Source organism: Elephantulus edwardii, unplaced genomic scaffold (genome assembly GCF_000299155.1).
Source record: "Elephantulus edwardii isolate Elephantulus edwardi_28Jun2011 unplaced genomic scaffold, EleEdw1.0 scaffold00062, whole genome shotgun sequence".
Lineage (NCBI taxonomy): Eukaryota > Metazoa > Chordata > Mammalia > Macroscelidea > Macroscelididae > Elephantulus > Elephantulus edwardii.
In genome coordinates this window covers 7244166-7270319 of record NW_006399812.1, presented here as the reverse complement: position 1 = coordinate 7270319, position 26154 = coordinate 7244166, and the positions used below count along the sequence as shown (strand labels likewise).

General features: G+C 37.8%; 1 protein-coding gene across 2 annotated transcripts in view; it reads right to left on the bottom strand.

Annotated features, from left to right (window-relative positions):
- Window positions 1-26154, bottom strand: part of ITFG1 (integrin alpha FG-GAP repeat containing 1) — a 219214-nt gene that overhangs the window by 11111 nt on the left and 181949 nt on the right. For both annotated transcript variants that reach the window (XM_006887816.1, XM_006887815.1), the window contains exons 13-16: window positions 23529-23572; window positions 16180-16258; window positions 3457-3581; window positions 2708-2790 (exon numbers count right to left, since the gene is read on the bottom strand). In XM_006887816.1, the coding sequence (XP_006887878.1) occupies window positions 2708-2790; window positions 3457-3581; window positions 16180-16258; window positions 23529-23572 (331 nt within the window). The remainder of the gene's footprint in view (window positions 1-2707; window positions 2791-3456; window positions 3582-16179; window positions 16259-23528; window positions 23573-26154) is intronic.

Here is a 26154-nt window from a genome sequence, read left to right as displayed (position 1 = left end):
TCATTTCTTAGATGTGTGTCTTGCAGACAACATACTGATAGGCTCTTTTTTTTATCCAATCTGCTAACATTTGAATCCTAATTAGTATTGTTAACTTGTTCATATTCATTGCAATTATCCACAGGTCCTGCTTTACTGCAGCCATTTTTCTGAGGTCTTTTTTTGCATTGTTGCTGGATTACTTACTATTTCTGTGTTAAGGACTACCTTTGGTATTTCTTGTAAAGTTGGTTTTGTTTTCATGAAACAAGCTCCTACTTTGTGAATAACCTAATTTCTCCTTCATACTTGATGGACAGTTTTGCTGGATACAGGATTCCTGATTGGCAATTATTTTCTTCCAGCATTTTATACATGCCTTCCCACAATCTTTCTGCTCCTGTGGTGTCTGTTAAAAAGTTATATTTTAATCTAATTAGTTTTCGTTTGTATGTGGCTTCTTTGTTTTTCTTGAGCTGCTTCTCCTGGATTTTGGAGAATTTAACGATGATGTGTCTGATGTCTTTTTTGGGAGGTTTAATCTGTTTAGAATTTGTTGAGCTTCTTGTATATATATTTTGTTTTCATGATACCTGGAATGTTTGCTTCTATTACTTCTTCCATAATTTTCTAAGCGCTTTCTTTCTTTCTTTTTTTCTTAAATCCGTCCTGTTCTAGAATTCCAATTATACATATGTTGTTTTGTTTGAAATAATTTAACCTAGTTCTATGTTTTTTTTCCCTTTTGTCCTATCTTTTTCTTCTAGCAGGTTCTCATGGAGAGTCTTATTTTCTATCCTGTTTTCTTGTCCTTCCCATATGTTGAAAACTTCTGCAGTAGTAATATTTTTATTCTGGATTGCATTTTAATGCTTTTATGTTGTTTCTAGTATTCTATTCGTTATGTCTTGTCTTAAAATAATTTAAAAAAAATTTGTACTTCTTTACTTGTAGCTTCAACTCTTTCTTCCATCATTTGTAATTTCTTGAGTATCAATTGCTGGAAATCAGTGTTGGTATACTTCTTCTGCTTTCCTGTCTCAGGATATTCTTTGGGTCTGTGATCTGATCTGCTTTTTTAGGAAATGGCTTGTTTTGTCATCAATAGATGACAAAAAATAAAGTATAACAAATTTATTTTAAACACAAAATATCATGTATAGTGATATGATAAATATTGCTTTCTTAAGTAAATTTGTTCTGAAGTCCCCAAATTATTACAAAACACAGTATACTGGTTTTATGAGAAGAAAGGGGAAACAAAGTCCTGATTTTTGTAGCATTTGCTAATTTCCATGATGTAAATATAGCATATACCTGACTATAAGTTACCAGTGTGATGCTACCAAATAGAGAGTTGGAAAGAGATTCATATGGTTGGCTTATAAACTGGCATGAACTTGCTGTAAACATCACTCAACAGAGCCAATCTAAGTTTTCAAGAAAATGAAAACAAACTTGTATTTTGAAGAAAAAGATACCAAGTAGGACTACCTTGATTACATATTCATTTCTACATTATACCATATCCTTTAGTTTTCCCCCTAATGAAATTTAAATTCCAGTGAATACCTCCTTCATTGTCTGTCGACTAGAACCAACTTAGTAAGTTAAAGAATAATGCACACAGATAAGATAGGGAATGAGAGTGAAATACGAGATAATAAAAGGAACATATTGCTAATAAGGATAAAATAGCTATTCTTTATGGAAACTTTGTAATATGCTCAGCACTGCGTTAGGCATATTTTTTCAACAGTGTCATAAGCAGATATTCTATTTTCCATTCTGTAGATGTGGAAATAAGGCTAAAAGAGGCCTAAGAAAGGAGGTTCCAATCTCCCAGCCATGTAACCGAGTTTGTTTTTTTTTTAATTTAATTTTTTTTTTTTATGTGTGTACCATCAAATCAGATCTGACTGGTATAGGAAGAGATTTGCCCCTCCTTCTCCTGCAGAGCATCTGGTGGATTTGAACTTCATACTTCTGGGATTGCAGTGCAGCTTCTTGCCACTAGGCCAGCAGAGCTCCCGGTAACTGAGTTTTTAGCCCAGTCTCTTTATAGCCAAACAGACGTTTGACTTCAAAATTTGTGGCCAGCATATATCATAGACTTTATTATAAAATTTAAGTCATTCAAAACTGTTGTTGTTGATTGCCTTCAAGTTGAGCACAGCCCATAGCGACCTTATGAACAAGAGGCCTGAAGCCCCTCTACAATTATTGACATTTATCAAAGTTCATAGAGTTTCCAGAGGCATGTAGTTTAGGAAGTGGATGCCACTCCTGCTTCTAAACCTGTCATAGTATGTTATTGTTGTTATGTGCTGTTAAGTTGCCTGTGATGCACAGCGAGCCTATGTACAGCAGCTCTGAACCCTTCCCTGTCCTGAGCCAGTCTCACTAATTCTGACACACCAATCCCCATTGCCTTAGTCACTGTATCAATCCATCTCATTTGAGGACTCATTTGTTCACCCCGACTATGTATAAACCCCAAACGAATTGTCATGTTCTATTTGTAATAGGCCTTAATTTACGCTTCACTGAAAATGCCATGAACCCTTTGTGTTAGTATGTTTACCCATTAAAGGGTATTATTAGCAAATAAACTGATGGCATTCAGAACGCAGCAGGAATAAGAAAGTTTTTAAAATAAAAAGATACAACTATATCTATGATTCAGAGTTGACAGTATTGCCAAATTTAGTTAAAGGAAGGACATTACCTTCGAGGAACATTGTGAGGGTATGGAATGACAATTAGCTGGGAATTTGGAATGATTGCAGTCCACTCTTGTTTTCGTATAGACTGGAAAAGGAATCACAGAACATATAACAGCATTAAATTATTCAAATTAAATACAGGGAAAAGCTCAAAAATTCTGAAAGAAATGTAAATCTTGAAAGTAGATTAAACTAAATTTACATGTTCACATTAAGTCTAAAACCACAGTGCTGTCTTATCTGCTTTTTCTTGACAAGAATTTTTTTATGTATTTATTTACTTTTACCATTCTTATGTAGCAGGTACTGTTCAAAGTGCTATGTGTAAATACTGCTTGGGGCTGGCATTCAGTTTGAGGGGTAGCCTGACGATAAACAAAATGGGTAAAATATACTGCATATCCTTGTCAGTTGCTGTTGAGTTCATTTCCATTGATGGAAATGCTGCAGAGTAGAGCTGCACTCTAGTTTTCAAGATGGCGATCTCTGATGTGGTTACCAAGCCAGTCTTCTGAATTCCTGAAGAATTCAAGGGTCCTTTATAGCATATGGAGCGGTGAAAAGTGAAGAGTTGTTGGCATATGTGTGAAAGATATGGCACATCTGGTGGAAAGCTATTCTGTATTTTCAAATCATGATGTGTTCACTATCAAGTTAATAGGTTATCAGCGAACTATTTTATACCTTCAAATAAATCAGTAAATATTGAAAACCAAATTAATTATAACAAAAAAATTTATTTTTTACCTACCTTCTCTCCAGATGGACGTGGGATACCTACATAAAGGTGATCAAGAAAATTTGCACTTCGGCCTAAACCAAGCACATTGTACGGCAGCTGGAGAGCGAAATGTGCTGACTGGCTGAGTTGTCCAGCTAGATTTATTAAAAACAAACAAACAAACAAAATAGTTTTGAGACACTGTTTTTATCCAATGTTAAAAATACAAGTACTAGAACTGATTCTTTAAATATAAAGTAGAACAGTGGACCTGCAGTTAATAAATATTAGTGAACTCTTAAAACAGTTTTGTCTAGCCATTCACATAACAAAGCAAAAAAGATTAATTTTAAGTGTCAGTTGAATTGCTGGAATATGCTTAAGAGTTCTTCACAACACTGTCATAGATGCTTAGAACATTTTCCTTATCCCAAAAAGAAACTCCATACCCTTTAGTAGTTATTCCTAATTCCTACCCACATTCCCATTTATTATATCTTTCCTTTTGCTTTTTTTGGATTTAATTTCCCAGTTTGACTTCAGATGTTTCTACTTTAATAGACACTTGCAGCTATAAACTTCCCCGTAAACACTGTTTCAGCTGTGTTACATACATTTTGGCATGCTGTGTTTCATATATCTCAAAATATTTTCTAATTCTATAGTGATTTCTTCTTAGAGGTGCTGGTTAGTAGGGAGTACATGGTTTAATTTTTACATATTTGTGAATTCCCCAAATTTCTTTCTGATTTTGATTTTCAATTTCATTCCACTGTGGCTGGAAAATAAAATTTTCTTAATTTCAATCCTTTTAAAGGCTTGTGTTATGGTCTATTCTGGAGAGTATTTTGTGTATAGCTGACAAAAATACATATTCTATTGTTGGATGGAATATTCTGCATCTGCTAAGTCTCCTTGATTTAGATTGTTGTTCAACTCCTCAATTTTCTTATTTACTTTCTACTTTGATATTCTATCAATTTTTGAAAGTGAAGTCTCCCAACTATTATGGTAGAACTACCTATTTTTCACTTTAATTCTGTTACTTTTTACAACATATATTATGGAGCTTGCTCTTTCATGTGCAATTCTAACCCTGCTCCATGGGCGATACCTCCCACATATGTTAGTCTTTGAAAACCTTATGGAGGGTCAGCTATGAGTCGGTTCTAACTAGACACAACAATAATACCACTTAAGATGTATTATCATTATGCACTGACCTATTAATATAAAGTCTCTTGTTTCTTTAACACTTTTAATTGCCATTCTCATGATCTCTGCTATGCCCAAGCCCATTTTTGCAGCCACTGTGTCATTTAAAGCCTGGGATAATATTTAAGTGGTTCTTAAACTGATCCTCTACTTTTCCAAGCATGATGTCTTTTTCCAAGGACTAATATTCCTCTTCAATATGGATTGAAGCTCAACATCAAGAAGACTAAGATTCTCACCACTGGGCCAATCTGGCAGCACCATGATGGATGGAGAAGAGTTTGAGGTTGTTAACAATTACAACTTGCTTGGCTCCATAATCAACATGCTTAACACCAGCAGTCAAAAGATCAAAAGACAAACTGCACTGGGGAAGCCTGCCATCAGGGACCTCTCCAGTGTGCTGAGAGCAATGATGTCAGCCTAGAGGCTAAGGTGCACATGATCCAGGCCATTTGCAATTACTTACTATTTCTCAGAGAGCTGGACAGTGACTAAGGGTGACAGAAGGAGAATCAATGCTGTAGAGTTGTGGTGCTGGAGAAGAGTCTTGAACATACCATGGATCATCAGAAGAACAAATAAGTCTGTCCTAGAGAGGGTAAAACCAAGTTTCTCTTTAGAGGCAAGGATTTTGAAGCTCTGTCTCACATTCTTTGGGTCCAGGGCCAGGAGAGACCAGTCCCTGGAGAAGGCTGTCAAGTTTGGAAGGGTGGAGGGACAACACAGGAGAGGAAGGCCCTTGATGAGATGGACTGACACATTAACTGGGATAATGGGGGTAAGTATGTTGGAGTCAGTGAGACTGGCTCAGGATAGGGTGGGCTTCAGAGTTACTGTCAACAGGGTCGCAATGAGTCGAAGGCAACTCGATAGCACACAACAACAACAACAACAACAACAACAACAACAACAGAATCTCCTGACAACATGCCCCAAGTATGTGAGATGAAGTTTCATCATCCTTGGCTGCAATTTCTTCAAGATGGATTTGTTTATTCTTTTGCAAGTCCATATTATTTTCAGTATCTTAAAGACATCAGTTCTTCTTAAGTCTTGCTTACTCACTGTCTAATTTTCACGTGAATATGAAAGTGAAAACATAATTTGGGTCAGGCTCACCTTAGTCTTTAAACTTCTATCTTTGCATTTAGTACTGCAAAGAAAATCTCCTTAAAGCAACATGTCTTTTGATTTCTTGACTGCTGCTACCATGGGAGCTGATGGTGAATTTAAGTAAAATGAGATGGTTGACATTTTCAATCTTTTCTCCATCTATCATGATGTTGCCGAGTGATCCACCTGTGAGGATCTTCTGTTTTCTTGATGTTGGCATCTCACCCATATTGAAAGCTATAGTTTTTGATCTATATTAAGTGCTTTAAGTCAGCTTCGGTTTTGGCAAGCAAGGTTGTGCCATCCACATAATGTTGGTTGTTGATTTTCAATCTTGATGCCACATTCTTGTGTTCAGCATCCAGATGGACCAGCTATGAAGAAAGGATACAATGCTGACACACACCTTTCCAGATTTTAAACCATCAATATTCCCTTCTTCTGCTTCAAAGACAGCTTCTTGGTTTAGGAACAAGGAACTGTTCTTAGGCTTTGCATGAACAGTTAAGTGTTCTGGGATTTTCATTCTTCTGCTTTTAGGGGATGTTGAAAGAAACATTATCACATTTTAGTTCCATTTAGTATGGTTGTTAATTTATATATAACCCTGGAATACCCGTGGGTACTTGATCTATGCCAGCTCACTTGTGCTTGGGTTTTATTTCCTGTTGCTAGTCGGCTAAGCTCAATTGTTACAAGAATCCACTCCAGATATATGCAACATTTGACAAACCAATAGCAAAAAGAAAAATATTGGAGTACAAGTGGCCTGCAACAGTTCAAACAGTATTATTCAAAGGTCAACTGTAAAATATATACAGATTTTCAAATGTGCAGGAGGTCAGCACCCCTAACCCTCAACCCACTTTGTACTATTCAAGGATCAACTTTATTTTGAGAAAACAGTAACAGTGCATTTTTCTCAGAACTATGTGAAAATAAAACAGCAAATAGGAAAAGAAAAGGAATGGTAAGGGTTTAAAACAAATTAAGCAAAGACTTTCAAAGAAAACCATGCTCGTAATAGCTTTAATATGAAATATATTTTGTTACACTGGGACTCTGATAAACAAATGATTTGGCCAGTAATGTCTCCTCTGACATGCATTCCTTAATGGCCTACTCAATTTCCTAGTTGCTAAAGAGAATAATGCTTCAGATATATTTCTCATTTGCCTGCATCTTTTAATTCTAAGTGAGAAATGGCCATTTGATTATTGTGTTCTTTGTTAAGCTGGTGACTAAGTACATGGTCTTTCTTTGAATAAAAAGTAAAAGAGAAGTAGAACATGTCTAGGTCTTGATGTATCTTTTTCTCACAGAAGCAAAGCTATCAACCAGGATGAAAAAGAACAATTAACAACAACATAAACACAGCAGCAGGGAGTCAGTTAGAAACCAAAGTGACCCTTTGGGAGAAAGCAGAACAGCTCCTTAGTGCTTCCAAGGGTATAAATCTTTATGGAAGCAGAATGACAACATCTTTTCCCAGCACAGGAGCAGGTGGATTTGAACCACTAACTTTTTAGTTAGCAATCAAGAACTTCAACCATTGTTTAAAAAGGCTTTTATGATAGGTCACAAATTAAATACAAATATACCATCATTTGCTTTCCTTTCTCATTAATTTAATTGCTAACAGAAGTTTCTGATATATTTATAATCAGTAACATATGTCATTGTTGTGTACTGTAGAGTCAGAATCAACCTGAAGCTGACCTGCCAGTGGGTTTTTAGAGACAGTTAATCACATAGGAGGAGACGGCCCATCCTTGTCCTGTAGAGCTGATGGTGGCCTTGAACTGTGTGCTTTCGGGACTGCAGAGCAGCTTCTTGCCACTAGGCTGCTAGAGCTACCAGGCATAATAAAAGTGATCAATATATTTAAACTTCTCATTAGTACAGGGAGCTCTGGTGGCACAGTGCACAAGGAGTTGTGCTCTAACCCAGTGTGAACCTCGCTGGTCATCTGAATCCACCAATCCACTCCTCAGAAGAGGAGTCATTTCCACCTGTGTAACTTAGAGCCCCGGAACCCAATGGAGGGTGGTCAGCATTAGTTGCTTCTAATTGGCGGGCAATGAGTTTGAGTTCTGAGTTGCAGACATAAATACTCTTTTTAAAAACAGCCCTACAAGGGGAGCTCTGGTGGCCTAGTGGTAAGGAGCTGCAACTACAATCCCAGAGGCGCACGGTTCGAATCCACCAGATGCTCTGCCGGGGAAGGAGGGACAATCTCCTCCTGTACCAGTCAGATCTGATTTGACGGTACACTCACACAAAAATAATAAAATAAAATAAAAAAGTCCCACAAAGTGATCAACTTATGAATAAGAAATCTATTCTTGAAAACCTTTATAATGAATGTTGTCGCAAATGATGGCTATAGCCATCCTGCACATTTTAATTAATAAAAAAGGAACATCATTCATACGGAGTGTACTAATGCATTTATTTGTTAATTATTCAGTAATACATCGAAAAAAGTGTGTTTTTAAGCATGGTCGTCAATTTAAAAGTGTGTGGCAATGTGTTAAAAAAATAAGTGGTAGGTTGGGGTACTATAAAAGGTGTTACAGACTTCAGAATAACCTTAAACTATTCCAGATTGACAGCATATTGGGAGTTTGTGGGGTTATGAGTATAAATGCTAAATGTCTAGGTTTTAGAAGTTAGTATATTGTTGCTCTGTATGGAAACCTTGAATAATAACGGTTGGCCTCCTTTCCTCCGATGTGATGGGGCCTTTTGCTGTTGTTTTAAGCTCTAGTGATGGTTCTGACTCGAGCTACCCTATGTAATATAGGGTGAAACAATTCCTCTACCACCTTCATCATTATTGCTATACTTGAGGCTACTGTTGCAGCCACCCTGCTACAATATGTCACTGAAAACTCTCAAGTGTTTTAGGCCATCTCACTGAATACCCCCAGCAAGGGGGACTGATACAGTAACTGGAACAATGTTCTAGCAACAATGGAGGCTAGGACACGGAGGAAATTGTGAGGATGATGCAGGAAGGGGCAAGGCTTTGACCTGTTTGTTGTTGATAGGATAAGAGTTGATGGCATCTAGCATGAACAAAACTACCAGGCTGTATGGGGCCTAGACCCTTCTAATAACATGGTTTAGTATTCGAGGTGAAGTCCTGCCATCCTTGCTTCTAGAAAGTATTTTGCTGTACTTCATCCAAGACAGATTTGTCTTTTCTCTGGCAGTGCATGGTATATTTAAAATACTTTGTCAACACTGTAATTCAAACACATCAGTTCATTGGTCTATCTTGTTCACTGTACAGCGTTGCTAGTTAGCATGTTGTTGGTAGGTGCCGTTGAGTTGACTACGACTCATAGTAATCCTATGACCAACAGATCTGAAACGTGTCGTATCCCAAGTCATCCTCCTCATCTCTAATATGCTCAAATCCACTGTTAGGGTCACTGCCTCAATCCATCTTGTTGAGAGTCTTCCTCATTCTCTTATCCCCACCTTTCCAGCACGAAGTCTTTTTCCAAGGTCTGGCTTCTCCAGACAATAGGCCCAAAGCTAGTGCGACAACTTTTCACCATCTCTGCTTCTGAAAAGTACTCTGGCTGCAGTTCCTAGACAGCCTGTATGTTCTTTTGGCCATACTCCCCTCTAACACACAAGTACTCCTCGGTCTTCCTGATTTATTATCCAACTTTCAGATGCAAAGGAAGGAAATAAAAATGCTGGCCGAGAAGATTACTCCTGGCAAACAGAATCAAGTGCAAGGCTTAAACTCTACAACAGCATCTTAAAGATAAGGAATGGACAGCTTCAGACACAGACATGACAGAACTTGTTTCACACATACCAAGAAGAACCTCACATGTCAAGGAAGCAGCTGGCAGGTTCAAACATAAGGAAAGCACAAACCTTCTAAAAAAGCAGATGAGATCGCAGATCGCAGAGATAGGAAGGCACAAAAAAATATACTGAAACAGAGTTCTAAGACATGTACTGAAGAAGTTCAAATGATAGAAGAAATAATTGAAGCTGTAAGTAAACAAATGTAAGAATTAAAACAAATCAACACAAGATGGAGAGGGTACAAGCAATACAATACAAAACACAATAACAGAAGTATTCAAATACAATCCAGAATGACAAGAATAACATTGCAGACATTTTTCAACATGTTGGAGGGGAAAAAAGTGCAGAATAGAAGAAATGGAACAGAGACCCATGAGACAGAAAACAAGAACCACAATGAGAACTTACTAGAAGAACCAGGGAAAGGTGGAAGAAAAATGAAGAAAACATAAAAATCATGTGGGATGAGAGCAAATTAAATATAACATATATGTGATTGGAATTCCAGAACAGGAGGAAAAATGAAAGCATTGAGAAAATTGTGGAAGAAATTCTAGAAGAAAACATTTCAGGTATCATGAAAACACCAAACAGACTAGACTCCAAAAGAAAAACATCAAGACATATCATAGATTTCCGAAAATCAAAGATAAGGATGTTGTTACGTGCTGTTGAGTTGCTATGACTTATAGCGACCCTATGTACAACAACTGTGAACTCTGCTCTATCCTCAGCCAACCTTATTGTCTCCGACACACCCACCCCCATTACTGCAGTCACTGAGTCAACCCATCTGACTGAGGGTCTTTCTCTTTTGCACTGTCCCTCCATCCTCTCAAGCATGGTCTCTGTCTCTAAGGACTGGTTCTCCTTGCCACATGCACAGAGTATGTCAGATGGATCTTCAGAATCCTTGCCTCCATGGAGCAGTCTGGTTTAATTCTCTCCAGGAAGAACCTGTTTGTTCTCCTAGCAGTCCATGGTATAGTCATTACTCTTCTCCAGCACCACAGCTCAAAGGCATCAATTCTCCTATGATCCCTTAGTCATTGTCCAGCTTTCTGATTCATAGCAAGTGATTGGGAAGACCATGGCCTGGATCAGATGCATTTTAGTCTCAACTGATATCTTTGTATTTCAGTACTCTGGAGAGGTCCCTGAGAGCAGACTTTCCTAATCCAATTCATCTTTTGATTTCTTGGCTGCTAGTTCCAAGAGTGTTGATTGTGGAGCCAACCAATATCAGTCTCTTCTCCATCTATCATGGTGTTGCCAATTGTCCCAGTGGTGAGAATCTTTGTTTTGTTGATGTTGCACTTCTCAGAATATTGAATTAGAAAGGCGAGAAGCCAAAGCAAAGGGAAGGAATTCGGAAGTTAAGGAACTGAACGGAAGATTTCAAAGGGCAGCTCAGCAAGACAAAGCAACGTATTATAATGAAATGTGCAAAGAACTGGAGTTAGAGAATCAAAAGGGATGAACTCACTTGGCATTTCTTAAGCTGAAGGTACTAAAGAACAAATTCAAGCCTTGAGTTGCAATACTTAAAGATGCTATGGGCAAAATAGTGAATGAGTCAGGGTGCATCAAAAGGGGTGGAAAGAGTACATAGAGTTTCTGGACCAAAAAAAGAATTGGCTGACACAGGAATTTTATGAAACAGAACATTGCATAGCACTATCTAAATGTTAGTTGATATTTCTATTATTATATAATTATTCCTAGTGTTTTCTGGCTTTCTGAAAATGAATTTCCACTTGATGTTCATTCCTGAAAATCTGTGTAAGGATCAACAATTTTTCATGGGAAGCTTTAACACTTTTCTTCTTAGAATAAATCAAGAAGCTTAGAACCCTGTTTAAAACTACAGCTGTCAGCCTGCTTCCCAGTTATAAGTTTGTTGTTGATATGTACTGTCAGGGCTTAGAACCAACTCACAGCTGATCCTCCAGCAGGTTTTCTGATGCTGTAAACAGCATAGGAGGGGACTGGTCACCCTTCTCCCAGGGAGCAGGTGGAGGGTTCAAACCTCACCACTAGGCCACCAAAGCTTCATTTTAAATTTAGAAGGTGAATAATTTATTTTCCTTTTATAATTCAAAAATTGCATTCCATAAACTCACCTCTTTAAAATTTATGTCCACTAAGTATTGCAAACATCTAATGATCGAATTTGATCTAATTTCAGATCATTTTCATAACAAAAGGAAACTCCATACCCAACCGCCCCTGCCCCCCATCCCCCTTTCTCCAGCCCTAAGGAACTACTTCCTTGATTTTATCAAATGGGGTCTGCCTCCTCTGAACATTTCACATTAACACAAATGTGATGAGTGGATGTATTTGGCTGTTACTAATAATAATGTTGTGAACCTTCCTTTACAAGTTTGTTGGTTTGTGTTTTTTTGGACTTACATTTTCACTTTTCTTGGAAATATATAGAATAGTGATATTACTGGGTCATATGACAACTTCACGTTTAACTTTTTGAGAAAGAAAATAGTTTCATTTTGATACCTGCTTTTCTGTAGTTTGAGTCACTTAGGTGTCTAATGAAGAGATGATAAAAAGCCATTGTCAGTTCATGCAAAAAGAATACAAAGGGAAACAATAAAAGAAATCCACAACTCTCATAAAACCAAATTGCATTAGGTGTTACTGCTTGTGGAGTTCCAATTTACTGGTCCATGCTCCTTTAGAGTTCTATTAGGGAGATAAGCTCTTCTGAGGGTATGCACGATTATGTTTTAGCTGTCACGCTCTGGATTAAAACCAACAACAACAACAACAACAACAACAAACAAACAAGAAAACCAGAAACTTTGGTTTCCAAGGCAGACAGTATGGCATAAGGGAGTTAAAAAGGGAAGTCTGGTTTATCCCTTAGTGCACTCTATTTTTCACGTTGGATATTTATACTTTTTTGAGAGGTAAATCAATGAGCCATGGCATTCTGCTCTAAGCTGCCTTTTTTCAGTGGTAACAAAAAGCACACAAAACTGTTTAGGTCAGACACTGTGTTAAAAGGCCTCCACTTAATTTACAATCCAAAGCTGGGAAGAGAATTTTAAAATTCCAAATAGCAAGGTTTGTTGTTGTCATTGATAGGTGCTGTTGAGTCAAAAACAACTCACAGTTATCCTATGAACCGATGTGAACCCTGTCCTATCCTGTGCCATCCTCACAATCTGACACACTCAAGTTCACTGCTGCGGTCACTGTGTCAGTTCACCTGGATGAGGCTCTTCCTCTCCTTCACTGGCCTTCACCTTTCCAAGCATGATGTCCCTCTCCAAGGAATAACCTCTCCTAGCAACATGCCCAAGATATGTGAGGTGACACTTCATCATCTTTGCCTCCAAGGAGCACTATGGCTGTACCTTCTCCAAGACATATGCTTGTTCTTTTCACAGACCACTGGGTGTTCAGTGCTCTTCTCCAACACCACAGAAAGGCACGAATTCTTCCTCTATCTGCCTTATTCACTGTCTAGCTCTCAGATGCAAAGGAAGTGAGTGAAAAAGATGATTGCCTGTATCAGGCTCACCTTAGTCCTCAAAGTGACATCATTGCTCCTCAATAATTTGAAGAGTTCTCTAACTACATCTCCTCATTGCTCGTACAAAGCATACTGACTATGGATCCAAGTAAGATGAAGTTGTTGAAATCTTGATTCTTAAGATAAAAAGTTAATCTTTTCAGATTTTTCTTTTTTCCTGGGAAGTGGGAGTTACTTACTTAATTACAAAAACATAGGTACACACTGATGCATAATTTTTGTAGTTGTATTATAAAGGTCAAAGAGGAGTAAGAGAAATTGGGTAGCATATTATTCTATCAAGGAACTCTGATGGCATGGTCTATAGCGTGTTGTGTTCCCATAAGACACTTGTCTCTGGTGCGTCAAATCCACCACCAGCTTGAGAGAAAGATGGGCAGACGTCTTCCATTAAGAGTTGAGTCTCAGAAATTTCAAATGTTGTAGTTGTGTGCTGTCGAGTAGAAATCAACTCATAGGTGACCCTTCAGCAGGTTTTCAGAGGCTGTTATATGCATGAGAGGAGACTGCTCATGCTTTTCCAGCTGGTCTGCTGGCAGATTTGAACTGTGTGCCTTTGGGATTGCAATGCAATTTCTTACCACTAGGCCAGCAGAACTTTCTAAGAGTTGAGTTTCAGAAATTTGACGAAGGGTTGCTATGAGTTCGAATGGCTCCAATGGTAGTGAGTTTGACTTTTTTCCAGGTATTGCATAACTAAAAAACCTCCAGACTAATGAAATTAAGATAGTTGTAGACACTGAAAGAGGTATAGGCCAATAGATATAAAAAAAGGATATTTTTTAAATGAATTTTAATGAAAGTTTACAGAGATTTTGGATTTCCATTCATTCATTGCTGCACTTTTCTCCCTGCTCATCCCTTCCTCCCAATTCACTCTTCTCACTGAAAAGTTAAAGAAAAATTCTTTCATTGTTATGCAATCCCTTCCCCAAGTCCACTGTGCTATGCTGCTTTCATTCTAGAATCCTGTCATGACAATAATACCTAATCATATATCCCTTTTAAATAGTTCTCTCCCTCATCTGTTTCAATGCAGTATACATTTTTTTTCAGTATACATTATTTATGCCCTCTTTCTCAGTCTCTCCCCAGCCCCTATGTTGGCCCTCTTTTATAATAGTGGCATTATTCAGTATTTGTCTTCTTGTGACTGAGATATTTCACTCAGCATAATGTCCTCCAGGGTCACCCGTTTTGTGTAATATTTCATGAGCTTCTTGTTTTTCAATACAGCATAGTATTCCATTGTATGAAAACATCAGAGCTTCTCTATCCATTTGTTTGTTGATGGGCATTTGGGTTGTTTCTGATATAGTTTTTAAAAGTTAAATAATTGCTATCTAATATTTATATCTTATTTTTAAACTACCAGTGCCTATATTAGGTAATAATTTACTTGTATAGGTAAATTTTAACTGTTAGCATTTTAGGTAAGATTTTGCATTGATAATTCACCAGTGAGTCTATTTTGGTTTTGTGTGTTAGGTAAGATTTTGCATTGATAATTCACCAGTGAGTCTATTTTGGTTTTGTGTGTACTGGCTCTGTCTAGTTACACTAGTTTGATACAAATAAGAAGTGTTTTACCTTTCCTTCTTTGTTCTGAATTTTACATAGCATTGAATGCATTTTTTGCCTTAAAGTCTAAAAGAATTAACTGATAAAACCAGCTGGTTCTGGAGCTTTGCTTGTGCCAAGTTTAATATGCATCTGAATAAAGACTTAAGGAATCTGTTCAAATCATCTATAGACCTACTTATTTCATGCTTCCAGGATAGACAGTAATATACTAATGTATCTGCATATAACTAAAGTCTTAATGTGTACAAATCAGTGCAAGAGAAAAGTCATTGTGAGACGACTGTATAACATAAGAATGGCTTTCTAGTAGGTTAATCCATTTTTATATCCAAAAGTGAGAAGGAGTAACAGCAACTCTGTATATACTTCATGGTTAGGATTATAAAGTAGTCTCAAAGAGTGCTAGAGTTTAAAAAAATTCCCTGTAGTTAAAAAACCAAATTGCCAGCTTCAACTCTCTTAATTTTTCTTTATTTCCTCCCCTTCTAAGATAAATTCTGGTGGCTTAGTTGCAAGGAGTTTGGCTGCCAACCCAAAGGCAGGCAGTTTGAATCCACCACTCACTACTGTACAGGAGAAAGATGAACGATCTCCTCTTGTGTGATTTATAGCCTCTGAAAACCTGTGAGAGGGTCAGCCAGCTGTGAGTCATTTCTGACTTGATGGCACATAACAACAACAAACAACAACAACAACAACAAGATGATCTTAATTATCAATCTAAACTACTTTAGGCTTTAATCTTGATAACACAAGAAATTTTAATTCCAGGGCTTTTCAACTGAAATATAAGTACAATGATTTGGTTCTTTAACAGAATAAAATGTCACCATGAAAATGCTATGTAATTAATATACCATGGTCTTCACAATTATTTGCGATGCATGACAATTATTTGCTGAGCTGGACAACTACTAAGGGTGACAGAAGAAGAATCAATGCCTTTGAGCTGTGTTGCTGGATAAGAATATTGAACATACCATGGACCACCAAGAGAATTACCAGGCCTGTCTTGGAGAGGGTAAAACTAAATTTCTCCTTGGAGGCAAGAATTTTGAAGCTCTGTCTCACATACTTTGGGCATGTGGCCAGGATGGATCAGACATCATGCTTGGAAGGGCGGAGGGATCATGCAGGAGTAGAAGACCCCAGATGACATGGATTGACAAGTATCTGGGGTAATGTGGGTAAATGTGTCCAAGTCAGTGAGACTGGCTCAGGATAGGGCAGGGTTCAGGGATACTGTACATAGGATTGTTATGCGTTGCAGGTGAAATGATGGCACATAACAATAACAATCATGATAAATCTACTGAAATTCTAATAACAAAATTATTTTATAAATAGGTGTGAAACCATGACGATAACATCTGTCAGCAAGTTTATCTCCCCAGCATATTGGAAGTGATTTTAGGTATTGTCGACATTTTATCCAGTCTTACCTGAACCATTTTTCAGATACCCATTCGCATCTACGGTTGTATACATGATATATGGTCCAGGCTGATTTACTCCAAATGGCTACAATAAAAAAGGTAGAGTTAATAAGCCTTGAGAAGTATATGAATGATTTGAAATTTCAAGCAATTCAATAAAAATAAAGAAGTCATTTATTATTTTTACCTAGGTGACATTTACTTAGAGATCAGTGCCATAAAGAGCTAATACTTCCAAAAAAAATCTTCTAGTAGGAAAATAGAAAAAATTATTACTAAGCACTAGGTTATTTGCCTCTTCAACTCTCTTATTGCCATTAAGTGGGAACCATCTCTTAGTTGACGCTCCACTAGGTTTCCAAGCACGTACATGGCATGAGAGGACACTGTCCATCCTTCTCCCTTGGAGCTGCTGTGGATCTGAATCTTCAGAGGTGTGATTTAAGCTACAACTCCCTATGAACTACACCGCCAGACTCCTACATTGTATTGCTATTGTTATGTGCTGTCAAGTCGTTTACAACGCATAGCAACTCTATGAACAACAGCTCTGAACCTTGCCCTATCCTAGCTGACCTCACCCTCTCCAACATATCTACCCTTAATGTCACAGTCACTGTGCCATTCACCTCATCCAGGGTCTTCCTCTTCTGTACTGACCTTCTAGCCTTCCAAGCATGATGTCCTTTTCCAAGTACTAGTCCCTCCTGACACATGTCTAAAGTATATAAGACAGGGTTTCAAAATCCTTGTTTCCAAGGAGCAACCTGATTTCACACTCTCTAGGACAGACATTTTTGTTCTCCTGGCAGTCTACAGTATGTTCAATACTCTTGTCCAGCACCACAACTCATAGGCATCAATTCTTTTTCTGTCATCTTAAGTCATATTCTGCTCTCAGATCCATAATAAGCATCTGAGAAGACCACTGTCTGGATTAGGTACACCTTAGTCTTTAGAATGATAGCTTTGCTCATTAGCACTCTGGAGAGGTTCTTGAAAGAAGATTTTCCCATATCAACTCATTTTCTGATTTCCTGATTATCGATGCCAAGGGTGTTGCCAATTGTGGACCTGAGTAAGAAGAAATCATTAACTTCCATCTTTTCTCCATTTATCATACTACCTAATGGCCCAGAGGTAAAGATTTTTGTTTTCTTGATATTGAGATGCAATCCACATGAAAGGCTGAAGTCCTTCATCTTCTGCAGCAATGCTTCAAATCCTCAATTCTGATGGGCAAGATTGTATATCGGCATAACACAGGTTGCTAATAAGTCTTCCTCCAATCCTTATGCCATATTCTTCATAAAATACAGCTTCCTGAATGATCTGTTCAGCATATAGATAGAAAAGATATGGAGAAAGTATATATCCCTGACACAATCTTTTCTTGATTTTGAACCATGCAATGTTCCTTTGCTCTATCTGTACAACAGCTTCTTGGTCTAAGTACAGGTTTCGTATGAGCATCATCAGGTGTTCCAGGATTCCCATTCTTCTCAATGTTAGTCATAATCTTTTGTGATCCATACAGTCAAATGTCTTTACATAGTCAATAAAACACAGACAGACATCCTTCTGGTACTCTCTGCTTTCAATCAAGATCAATCTGACATCAGATGCTGATATCCCTGGTACTATGGCTTCTTTTCAATCCAGCTTGTAATTCTCGCAATTCTCTGTTGATGTACTGTTCTAGTCATTTTTGGATAATCTTCAGCAGGATTTTGCTTGCATGTGATATTAATGATATTATTTGATATTTTCCACATTCTATTGGATCACCATTTTTGGGAATGGGAATAAATATGGATCTTGTCCAGTCAGTCGGGCAGCTGTTCTACAAATTCCTTGGCATAATCTGGTAAGCCCACTTAGGGTTGGATCTGTTTGTTGAAATATGTCAATTGGTATGCCATCAATTCCTGGGGCCTTATTTTTTACCAATACCTTCAGAGCAGCATTAACTTCTATTTAACATAGAGGAAACTACAGTGTTATGTTGTTGTTACGTTCTCAAGTTGGCACTGACTCATAGCTGAGCCTCCACAGGTTTTCAGAGGCACTTATTCACATGGGAGGAGATTGCTCTTCCTTCTCCCAAGGAGCAGCCGGTGGATTCAAACTGTGTGCCTTTGGGACTGCTAATATCACATCTCTTTTTGACATAATACATCTTATCTTTCATAGGGTCTATGTATTTGGAATACAGTATGTCCTTTAAACTCTTAATTTGCCAAATTTCAGAAAGTCTTGGAGATATGACTTCCAAGGGCATATTACCATTATTAATACAGTCTCAAATTTAGTTTATCATCTACAGTCTCCATGCTGGAATACTGATGTCTTTGTCTTAAGAGTATTTTTATGTGGAAAGAAAAGTATTATATACTTATGTAGTATAAGTATACACAGTGTAAGTGTACACAAGGGAGCTCTCATAGCCTCGTTTAAGAATCTAAGCTGACATCCTGAAGGCTTGCAGTTCACATCCACCAGCTGTTCCATGGGAGAAAGATGGGCAATCTCCTCACATGTGATTTATTGCTTCTGAAAACCTGCTGGGAGGTCAGCTGTGGGTCATTTCTGACTTGACAGTACACAACAACAACATAGTTTGATAAAACATATTACTTTGATAAAAGTAATAAAACATATTTTGATAAAACATATTACTTTGATAAAAGAATTACCTAAATTCTATATTTTTGTTTTGCATATGTGCAAGTGAGGGCATTATTATTTAGATACCCATATTTTTTTTAAAATTTTTTTTTATTTTATTATTTTTGTGTGAGTGTACCATCAACTCAGATCTGACTGGTACAGGAGGAGATTGTCCCTCCTTCCGCGGCAGAGCATCTGGTGGATTCGAACCGTGTGCCTCTGGGAAGATACCCGAACCGTGTGCCTCTGGGAAGATACCCGAACCGTGTGCCTCTGGGAAGATACCCGTATTTTAAGATGGATTCACTGAGAGCTGCAGAGATGTTACAGTATTCATTCAATTGTTTCTTTTGTTTGCCTATGTGGATTTATCTCATTTGAAAAAAATCTTAAAAAAATGTATTTAGTTACTTATGTTGTTGTTGTTATGTGCCGTCGAGTCGCTTGGGACTCGCAGTGACCTAAACTCTGCTCTGCCCTGTGCCAATCGTACTCTCTCCAATACACCCATCCCAATTACCCCAGTCACTGAATCAATCCACCTCATAGAGGGTCTTCCCCTCCTGCGCTGTCCCTCTACTCTACCCAGCATGATGTCCCTCTCCAAAGACCTGTCTCTCCTTGAAACATGTCCAAAGTATGTTAGATGAAGCCTCAGAATCCTTGCCTCCAAGAAGCCGCCCGGTTTAACCCTTTCCAGGACAAATCTGTTTGTTTTCCTAGCAGTCCATGGTATTCTCAATACTCTTCTCCAGCACCACAGCTCAAAGGCATCAATTCTTTCTATCCTCCCTAGTCATTGTCCAACTCTCTGATGCATAACAAGTGATTGCAAAGACCGTGGCCTCTATGAGACACACCTTAGTCTCCAGAGAGACACCATTGCTCTTCGGTACTTTGGAGAGGTCCCTAACAGCAGACTTTCCCATGCCAATATGCCTGTTAATTTCCTGGCTCCTGGCGCCAAGAGTGTTGACTGTGGAGCCAAGCAAACTAAAGCTATGAACAATCTCAATCTCTTCATCATCCATGCTGATATTGTTAATTGATCCAGTGGTGAGAATCTTTGTCTTCTTGACATTAACAATATTGATATTGTAGTGTTTGGGGCAAACTTTCCTCATTTTTAAATTTTTTTCTAATTCACATTAAAGCATATTTCACATTACTATCCACAGTATCACATTTTACAGACTCATTCAGGTAATTTTTTTTTTCCACTCAAGTAAAAGGTAAAGGTTAGTAGGATGGATGAAAATAGGATCCAAATATATACTGTTTATAAGAAATACATCTTAGATTCAAATACAACAAAGAAATTGAACGTAAAATGATAAATAAAATATAACATGCCAACAGTAAGTAAACAAAAGCTGAGTGGCTGTATCAGAATATACTCTTTCAGATTAAAAGTTACTAGAAACTAAGGAAAGAGGTCCTATGACAAAAAGATAATCTATCAGGAAGATTAAGTGGTAATAAAGATATGTACTTAAGAATATAAATCCAAAATACCTGAATTGGAGGAGGGGAAAAATAACTGAACAATAATACTTACAGATTTTTTTAACCTGTAGATTTTTATATAACAGTTTCCAAAATTGGTAGAACAAATACACAGAACAACAAGGAGAAAGAAAACCAGAAGAATACTACAACCAATTAGGCCTAAAAGAAATGTATAGAAAACCCCAACAGACAGAAAACACACTACTTATTACTTTCAAGGGTACACAGAATATTTTCCAGGAGAGACTTACATATTAGGTCATGAAACTATATAAAGAATATTCTCTGACAAGGGAATAATTAGAAATCAAGAAAGAAGTAGGAATAGAGTATGTCCTTTGGATTTAAGTTCCCAGCACTGGGAACTTTCAAGATCCAGAAAACAGAAAGAAAGTTATAAAAGATAGTGAGAAACAACGGTGAGAAATGGTGGCAGCAGAATCAGAACATCGACAGAAAACGGTGCTCCGGTTTCCTGGCCCGAAGCAGGAGATCGGGGAGTGCCTTCTGACAGGAAGGCTGACAGAGAGGAGGGTTTCACTGCTGGACCACTGGGCTAATCATTGTTGCGTATGACTGAGAAAAACCAAAAGAGGGCCCAGTGGCAGCAAGTTAAAAGTACTTCTTAAGAACTGTATTCTTAGTCAGCTCCATAATCAAGGATAAGACCTGAGTGCTGTGTGGCCTTGAAAACAGCAGAGAAGTACTGTTGTGGGCAGGAGGCAGGATGCCTGGTGTCAGAGATGGTAAAAAGGTTGGTGGGTGGAGGCATATCTTATCATCATCTCGTAAGAGTCAGCCTTGGGTGGTTGATCTTGTTTCTCCCTTGTAATTTTAGTGGGAGTTAAATAATGAGCTGCTACGCCATTTTTAAGAGCTGCTAAATGAAAGAACCATCACTCACTATGTCAGTTGGCTGCACTGTGGTGGCTTATACACTGCTGTGAAGCAGGAAGCTCTGTCGCTGGTGTTGCAAACCCTAGCAAGGGTCACCCAGGCTGGACAGGTGTTAGCAGAGCTTCCAGGATAAGACAGGCTTAGAAGCAGGCCTGCACATCCACTTCTGAAATAATGGGCCTTCAAAGACTCTATGGACAATGGAGGAAAATTATTAGGTAAAGGGCCAGAAGACAAACACTTCAAGTTGCAAGACACTCAAAATATGACTGGAGAAGAATTGCCTCCTCAAAGCAGTCTACTGCAGTGACACGGAGGGAGCGAAGCTTTCACCCCATGGTGGATGTTCATTTGCTGAGGTGGCGAAACTGAAAAAGAGGAGGAACACCTGCAAACATTCAATAATACCTGGAACGCAGTATGCACAAAGCATGGATCTAGGAATTAGAAGGTGCCAAAAATGAAACAGAATGCACAAAGATCAACATCCCAGGCATTAGTGAGCTGACATGGACTGCTGTTGGCCATTTTTGATTAGTAATTTTAAAGAAATGGTGTGGCATTCATTGTCAAAAAGAACATTTTCATATCTAGCTGAAGTACAATGCTGTGAGTGATAGGGCACTGCTCAGATGTGTACCAGGAAGTCCTGTTAATATAACCATTCAAACACACACACACACTAACCATGAAATCCAAAGACGAAGAAATGGAGGATTGCTACAGAAGCTTTGGCAGCCTGAAATTGATTGAACATGTAATTAAGGTACATTAATAATAATTGGAGACAGGGATCCAAAAGTTGGAAATGAAGAAAGACTGATAGTTGGAAAATATGACCATGGTGACAGAAATGAGGCTGGAATATACTCATATAATAGAATTTGGTACAATAAATGATTTGTTCACGGCAAATATATTTTCAAAAAGCAAAAAGGTGACTATTTATATGGACTTCACAGGAATTAGACTTATGACATCTATGGAAAGAGACACTGAAGTAACTCAGTAGCAGCAGTCAAAACCAGGCCAGGGGCTTTTACTACTTATATGCAAGTTCAAACTGAAGATGAAGAAAATGAAAACAAGCCCACAAGAACCAAAATACCACCTGATTGTATAACAAGTGCATTAAAAAACGATTTAAGAATAGATTTGATGTATTGGACACTATGACAGAAAAAAAAAATCAATAAGCAACACTGTGATAGTCTCTAAATTACAGAGAGCCCCTGATCCATAGAGAGTCAGATTAAAAAATTCAGTATCCCAGTGAATTTGCTGTATGCATGAGAAAGATATAAAGACCCTTCCTCAAAGAGGTGGTAGGGAAAAGCAACAGTTCACCAGCTCCTTCAGAGGGCCTGTTCCTGCACTAGCCTCATTGCAGACCCCACGATAAACTAGACTAGAGCACACATATATCTCATCATAGTGAGGTACAGCACATACCCCATTGGTCCAGCATTAGACTTCAAATCCACCACCAACTCTGCCCCTACCCAACGGCACTGCCCAGATGACAGAGAGTCTCCTAGACAGCCACTCAGCTGTCTCTGTCTCTCTCTTACACACACACACACACACACACACACACACACACAGAGAGAGAGAGAAGGAGATTTTTTTAAACTCCTAAAACCCTACAATAAAAATGTCATAACAATGTCTCAGATGGAGTGGACAACCTCAAACCCCACAAAACAACAAAACCACACACAGTGATCAAAAGGCAGCCCAGTGAATCTCCAAGAGGAGGAAAGGATGATGGAATTCTTTTTTTTTTTTTTATGATGGAATTCTCTGAGAGGGAATTCAGAAGAATTATGATCAAGTGTTTTCACAAGATGGAGAAAAAAAATAGAGATAATACAAGGCATCTACGAGCTCTAATAATAATATAAGGCATCACAAACTCTAGGAGAATTACAAATATCAGTGTAAGACAAAGCACATAAAAACAATGGCATAGGAGAAACTATAGATAACCAAGAAACTGCAATACAGAATGGTAATATCAACATTTCAGAACTCAACATCTTGGAGGGACAGAGAGCAGAAGATGGGCAGTCTCCTCATGAAATCTATAGTCTTCTGAAAACCCAGTGAAGGATATACTGGTTCTGACTCAGTGCTGTAATTTCCAGCAAAGTTCTCATGAGCACTCAAAAATACTTTATTCACTTCCTAAGAGCAATAAAAACTATTTTACCTGTATTTATTTATTGTGCAGAAAATAAGGACAGAAATATTTACAACTGAAAAGTTAAGTTACTTACCGTTATCTTACGAGGACAGTCATTAGAACAGAGGCCACTGAGAACTGTGAAAAAATAAAAGAACAGAGTAACTCTCACTGTTACTTTGTAAGTCTCAATTTAAAGCAAGTCTCATTTCCCCCCAACATCCATTAATATGCTCTATAATCACCATCAGAAAACAATTTATTTAGGTCTCAACAAATGAAATTTTGTTCACTTTATAATATTTCAAAAGCCATAATAAATCTATAGAATGCCACAATTTTATAAAATATATGTTGTTGTTGTTGACTGCCATCAAGTCGAGCATGGCTCAAAGGAACCCTGTGAACAAAAGACATGAAGCCTTTCGGTCACTATCACCGTTTTTCAAAGTCCACAGAATTTCCAGAGACATGTTGTTTAGGAAGTGGATGCCACTCCTGCATAAGAGATAATAAATTATGGTCATATCATGTCTTAAATACTGTTTGTTTCTTAAGGTAAGATTTTGAAAATTAAGAGATTTAATATTAACGTAATTAAAAATGTGTCAAAAATCTGATAAAGACTTGTGAAATAAAAACCAAATAAAATGTATTTTACAAAATAGAATATTTAGCATTTAAAAAATTTGTTATTAATTTCAATGAAAATTTGCAGAGACTTTGGATTTCCATTCATTCATTCTTGCACTTTTCTCCCTACACAACCCTGCCCTCTAGTACACTACCCTCTTGGAAAAGTAAAAGACAAATTCTTTCATTGTTTTACAAACCCTCCCCCAGGTCCACTCCACTATGCAGTCTTCGCTCTGGAAAAATACCTAATCACATATCCCTTTTAAACAGTTTTCTCCCTCATCGGTTTCAATGCAGTATACATTACTGAACCCATCTTTCTCAGTCTCTCCCCAATCCCAAGATCAGTCCTGTTTTACAACAGTAGCACCATGCAGTATTTGTCCTTTTGTGACTGAGATACTTCACTCAGCATAATGTCCTCCAGGGTCACCCATTTTGAATAATATTGCATGAGTTCCTTGTTTTTCAATGCAGTGTAGTATTCCATTGTGTGAATATACTACAGCTTCTCTATCCATTCGTTTGTTGATGGGCATTTAGGTTGTTTCCAACTCCTTGCTATTGTGAACAAAGCCGTAATAAACATGGGTGTGCATATATCTGCTTGGATGTCGGTTATGGTCTCTTTGGGGTATATTCCCAGTAGTGGAATTGCTGGGTCAAATGGTATCTCTATTTGCAACTTTTTGAGAAAGCGCCATACCGCCTTCCACAGTAGTTGCATCATTTTACACTCCCACCAACAGTGAATAAGGGTTCCAGTTTCTCCACAACCTCGCCAGCATTTCTTGCTTGCTGTTCCGTTAAATTTGCTATTCTGACTGGTGTGAGATGATATCTCATAGTTGTTTTGATTTTCATCTCTCTTAGAGCTAGGAATTTTGAAAATTTCTTCATGTGCTTGTTAGCCATCTGAATGTCTTCTTTGGTGAAGTGTCTGTTCATATCCTGTGCCCATTTTTCTACTGGATTATTTACCTTTATCTTGTTGTGGTGAATACTTAGCATTTTCTATTTCAAACTAGATTTTTTTTTAGTCAAAAATTAAGTAAATTATATTGTGTGCACTTGATAACTGCTCAGGAGAATGTAAAATTAAAGGGAGCTTGGACTATGAAATAATTGGTGAGTACATGTAAGAATCTACAATAAAAATACAGAATGATTTAAGGACACTTTATAATTGCCATAAAAAAGGAAAGAAACCAGGTTAGAATTTCTAAATAATTTTCATATAATATTATTCTTGGAATTCTTGGAACATAACCATATTATGCAAAGTGATCTTTTTAAGTGATTCATCGCGTGGTATGAGTTAAGTATTCTGTAATTAATTACTCTAAAGGCCTGTTTTTCATTGTTTTTGTTCCAACAGTCTTCTAGGTTGTATAGTCCTGGTATGTCCACTTGCTGTACAGAGGTAACTGGTGGCAGCTGTGAAGTTGAACACTGTGACACTGATGTGTCAAATGCAATAATGGTTACCCATGGTGGACAGTGTTTGGTGGCACTCCCCGGTTGAAACAAGCTTGGAAGCAGGAGTGGCATCTACTTCCATAAACAGCTTGCCTCCGGAAACCCTATGAACCTGGAGCAAGGATGAAAGTCACACAAGTGTGTTGAGGATTTCCCTTCATAGGGTCGCTATGAGTCACCTACAACACACTTAACAACAACAACAACAACAACACCAATGAAAGATCGCTAATGTTTCTTCTCAGTATACAAGAAGTAATTCAAGGTTAACTTGGTTGTGGATTCAAATATATTGAGATTTTTTTTAATGTTTACCTATTTGAAATGACAAGCATTTTAATAGAAATGTTATTTATGCAGAGTATATTAAATACATACACAACCCTGCTTGCTGAAACTGAGGAGAACCTGAAGCACCTGCTGCAGAGGGTCAAGGACTGCAGCCTCCAATATGAATTGAGGCTCAATGTCAAGAAGACAAAGATTTTCACCACTGGACCAACTGGTAGCATCAAGATGGATGGTGAAGAGATTGAGATTGTTCACAGCTTTAATCCACTTGGCTCCACAGTTAACACTCTTGGCACCAGCAGACAGGAATTAAA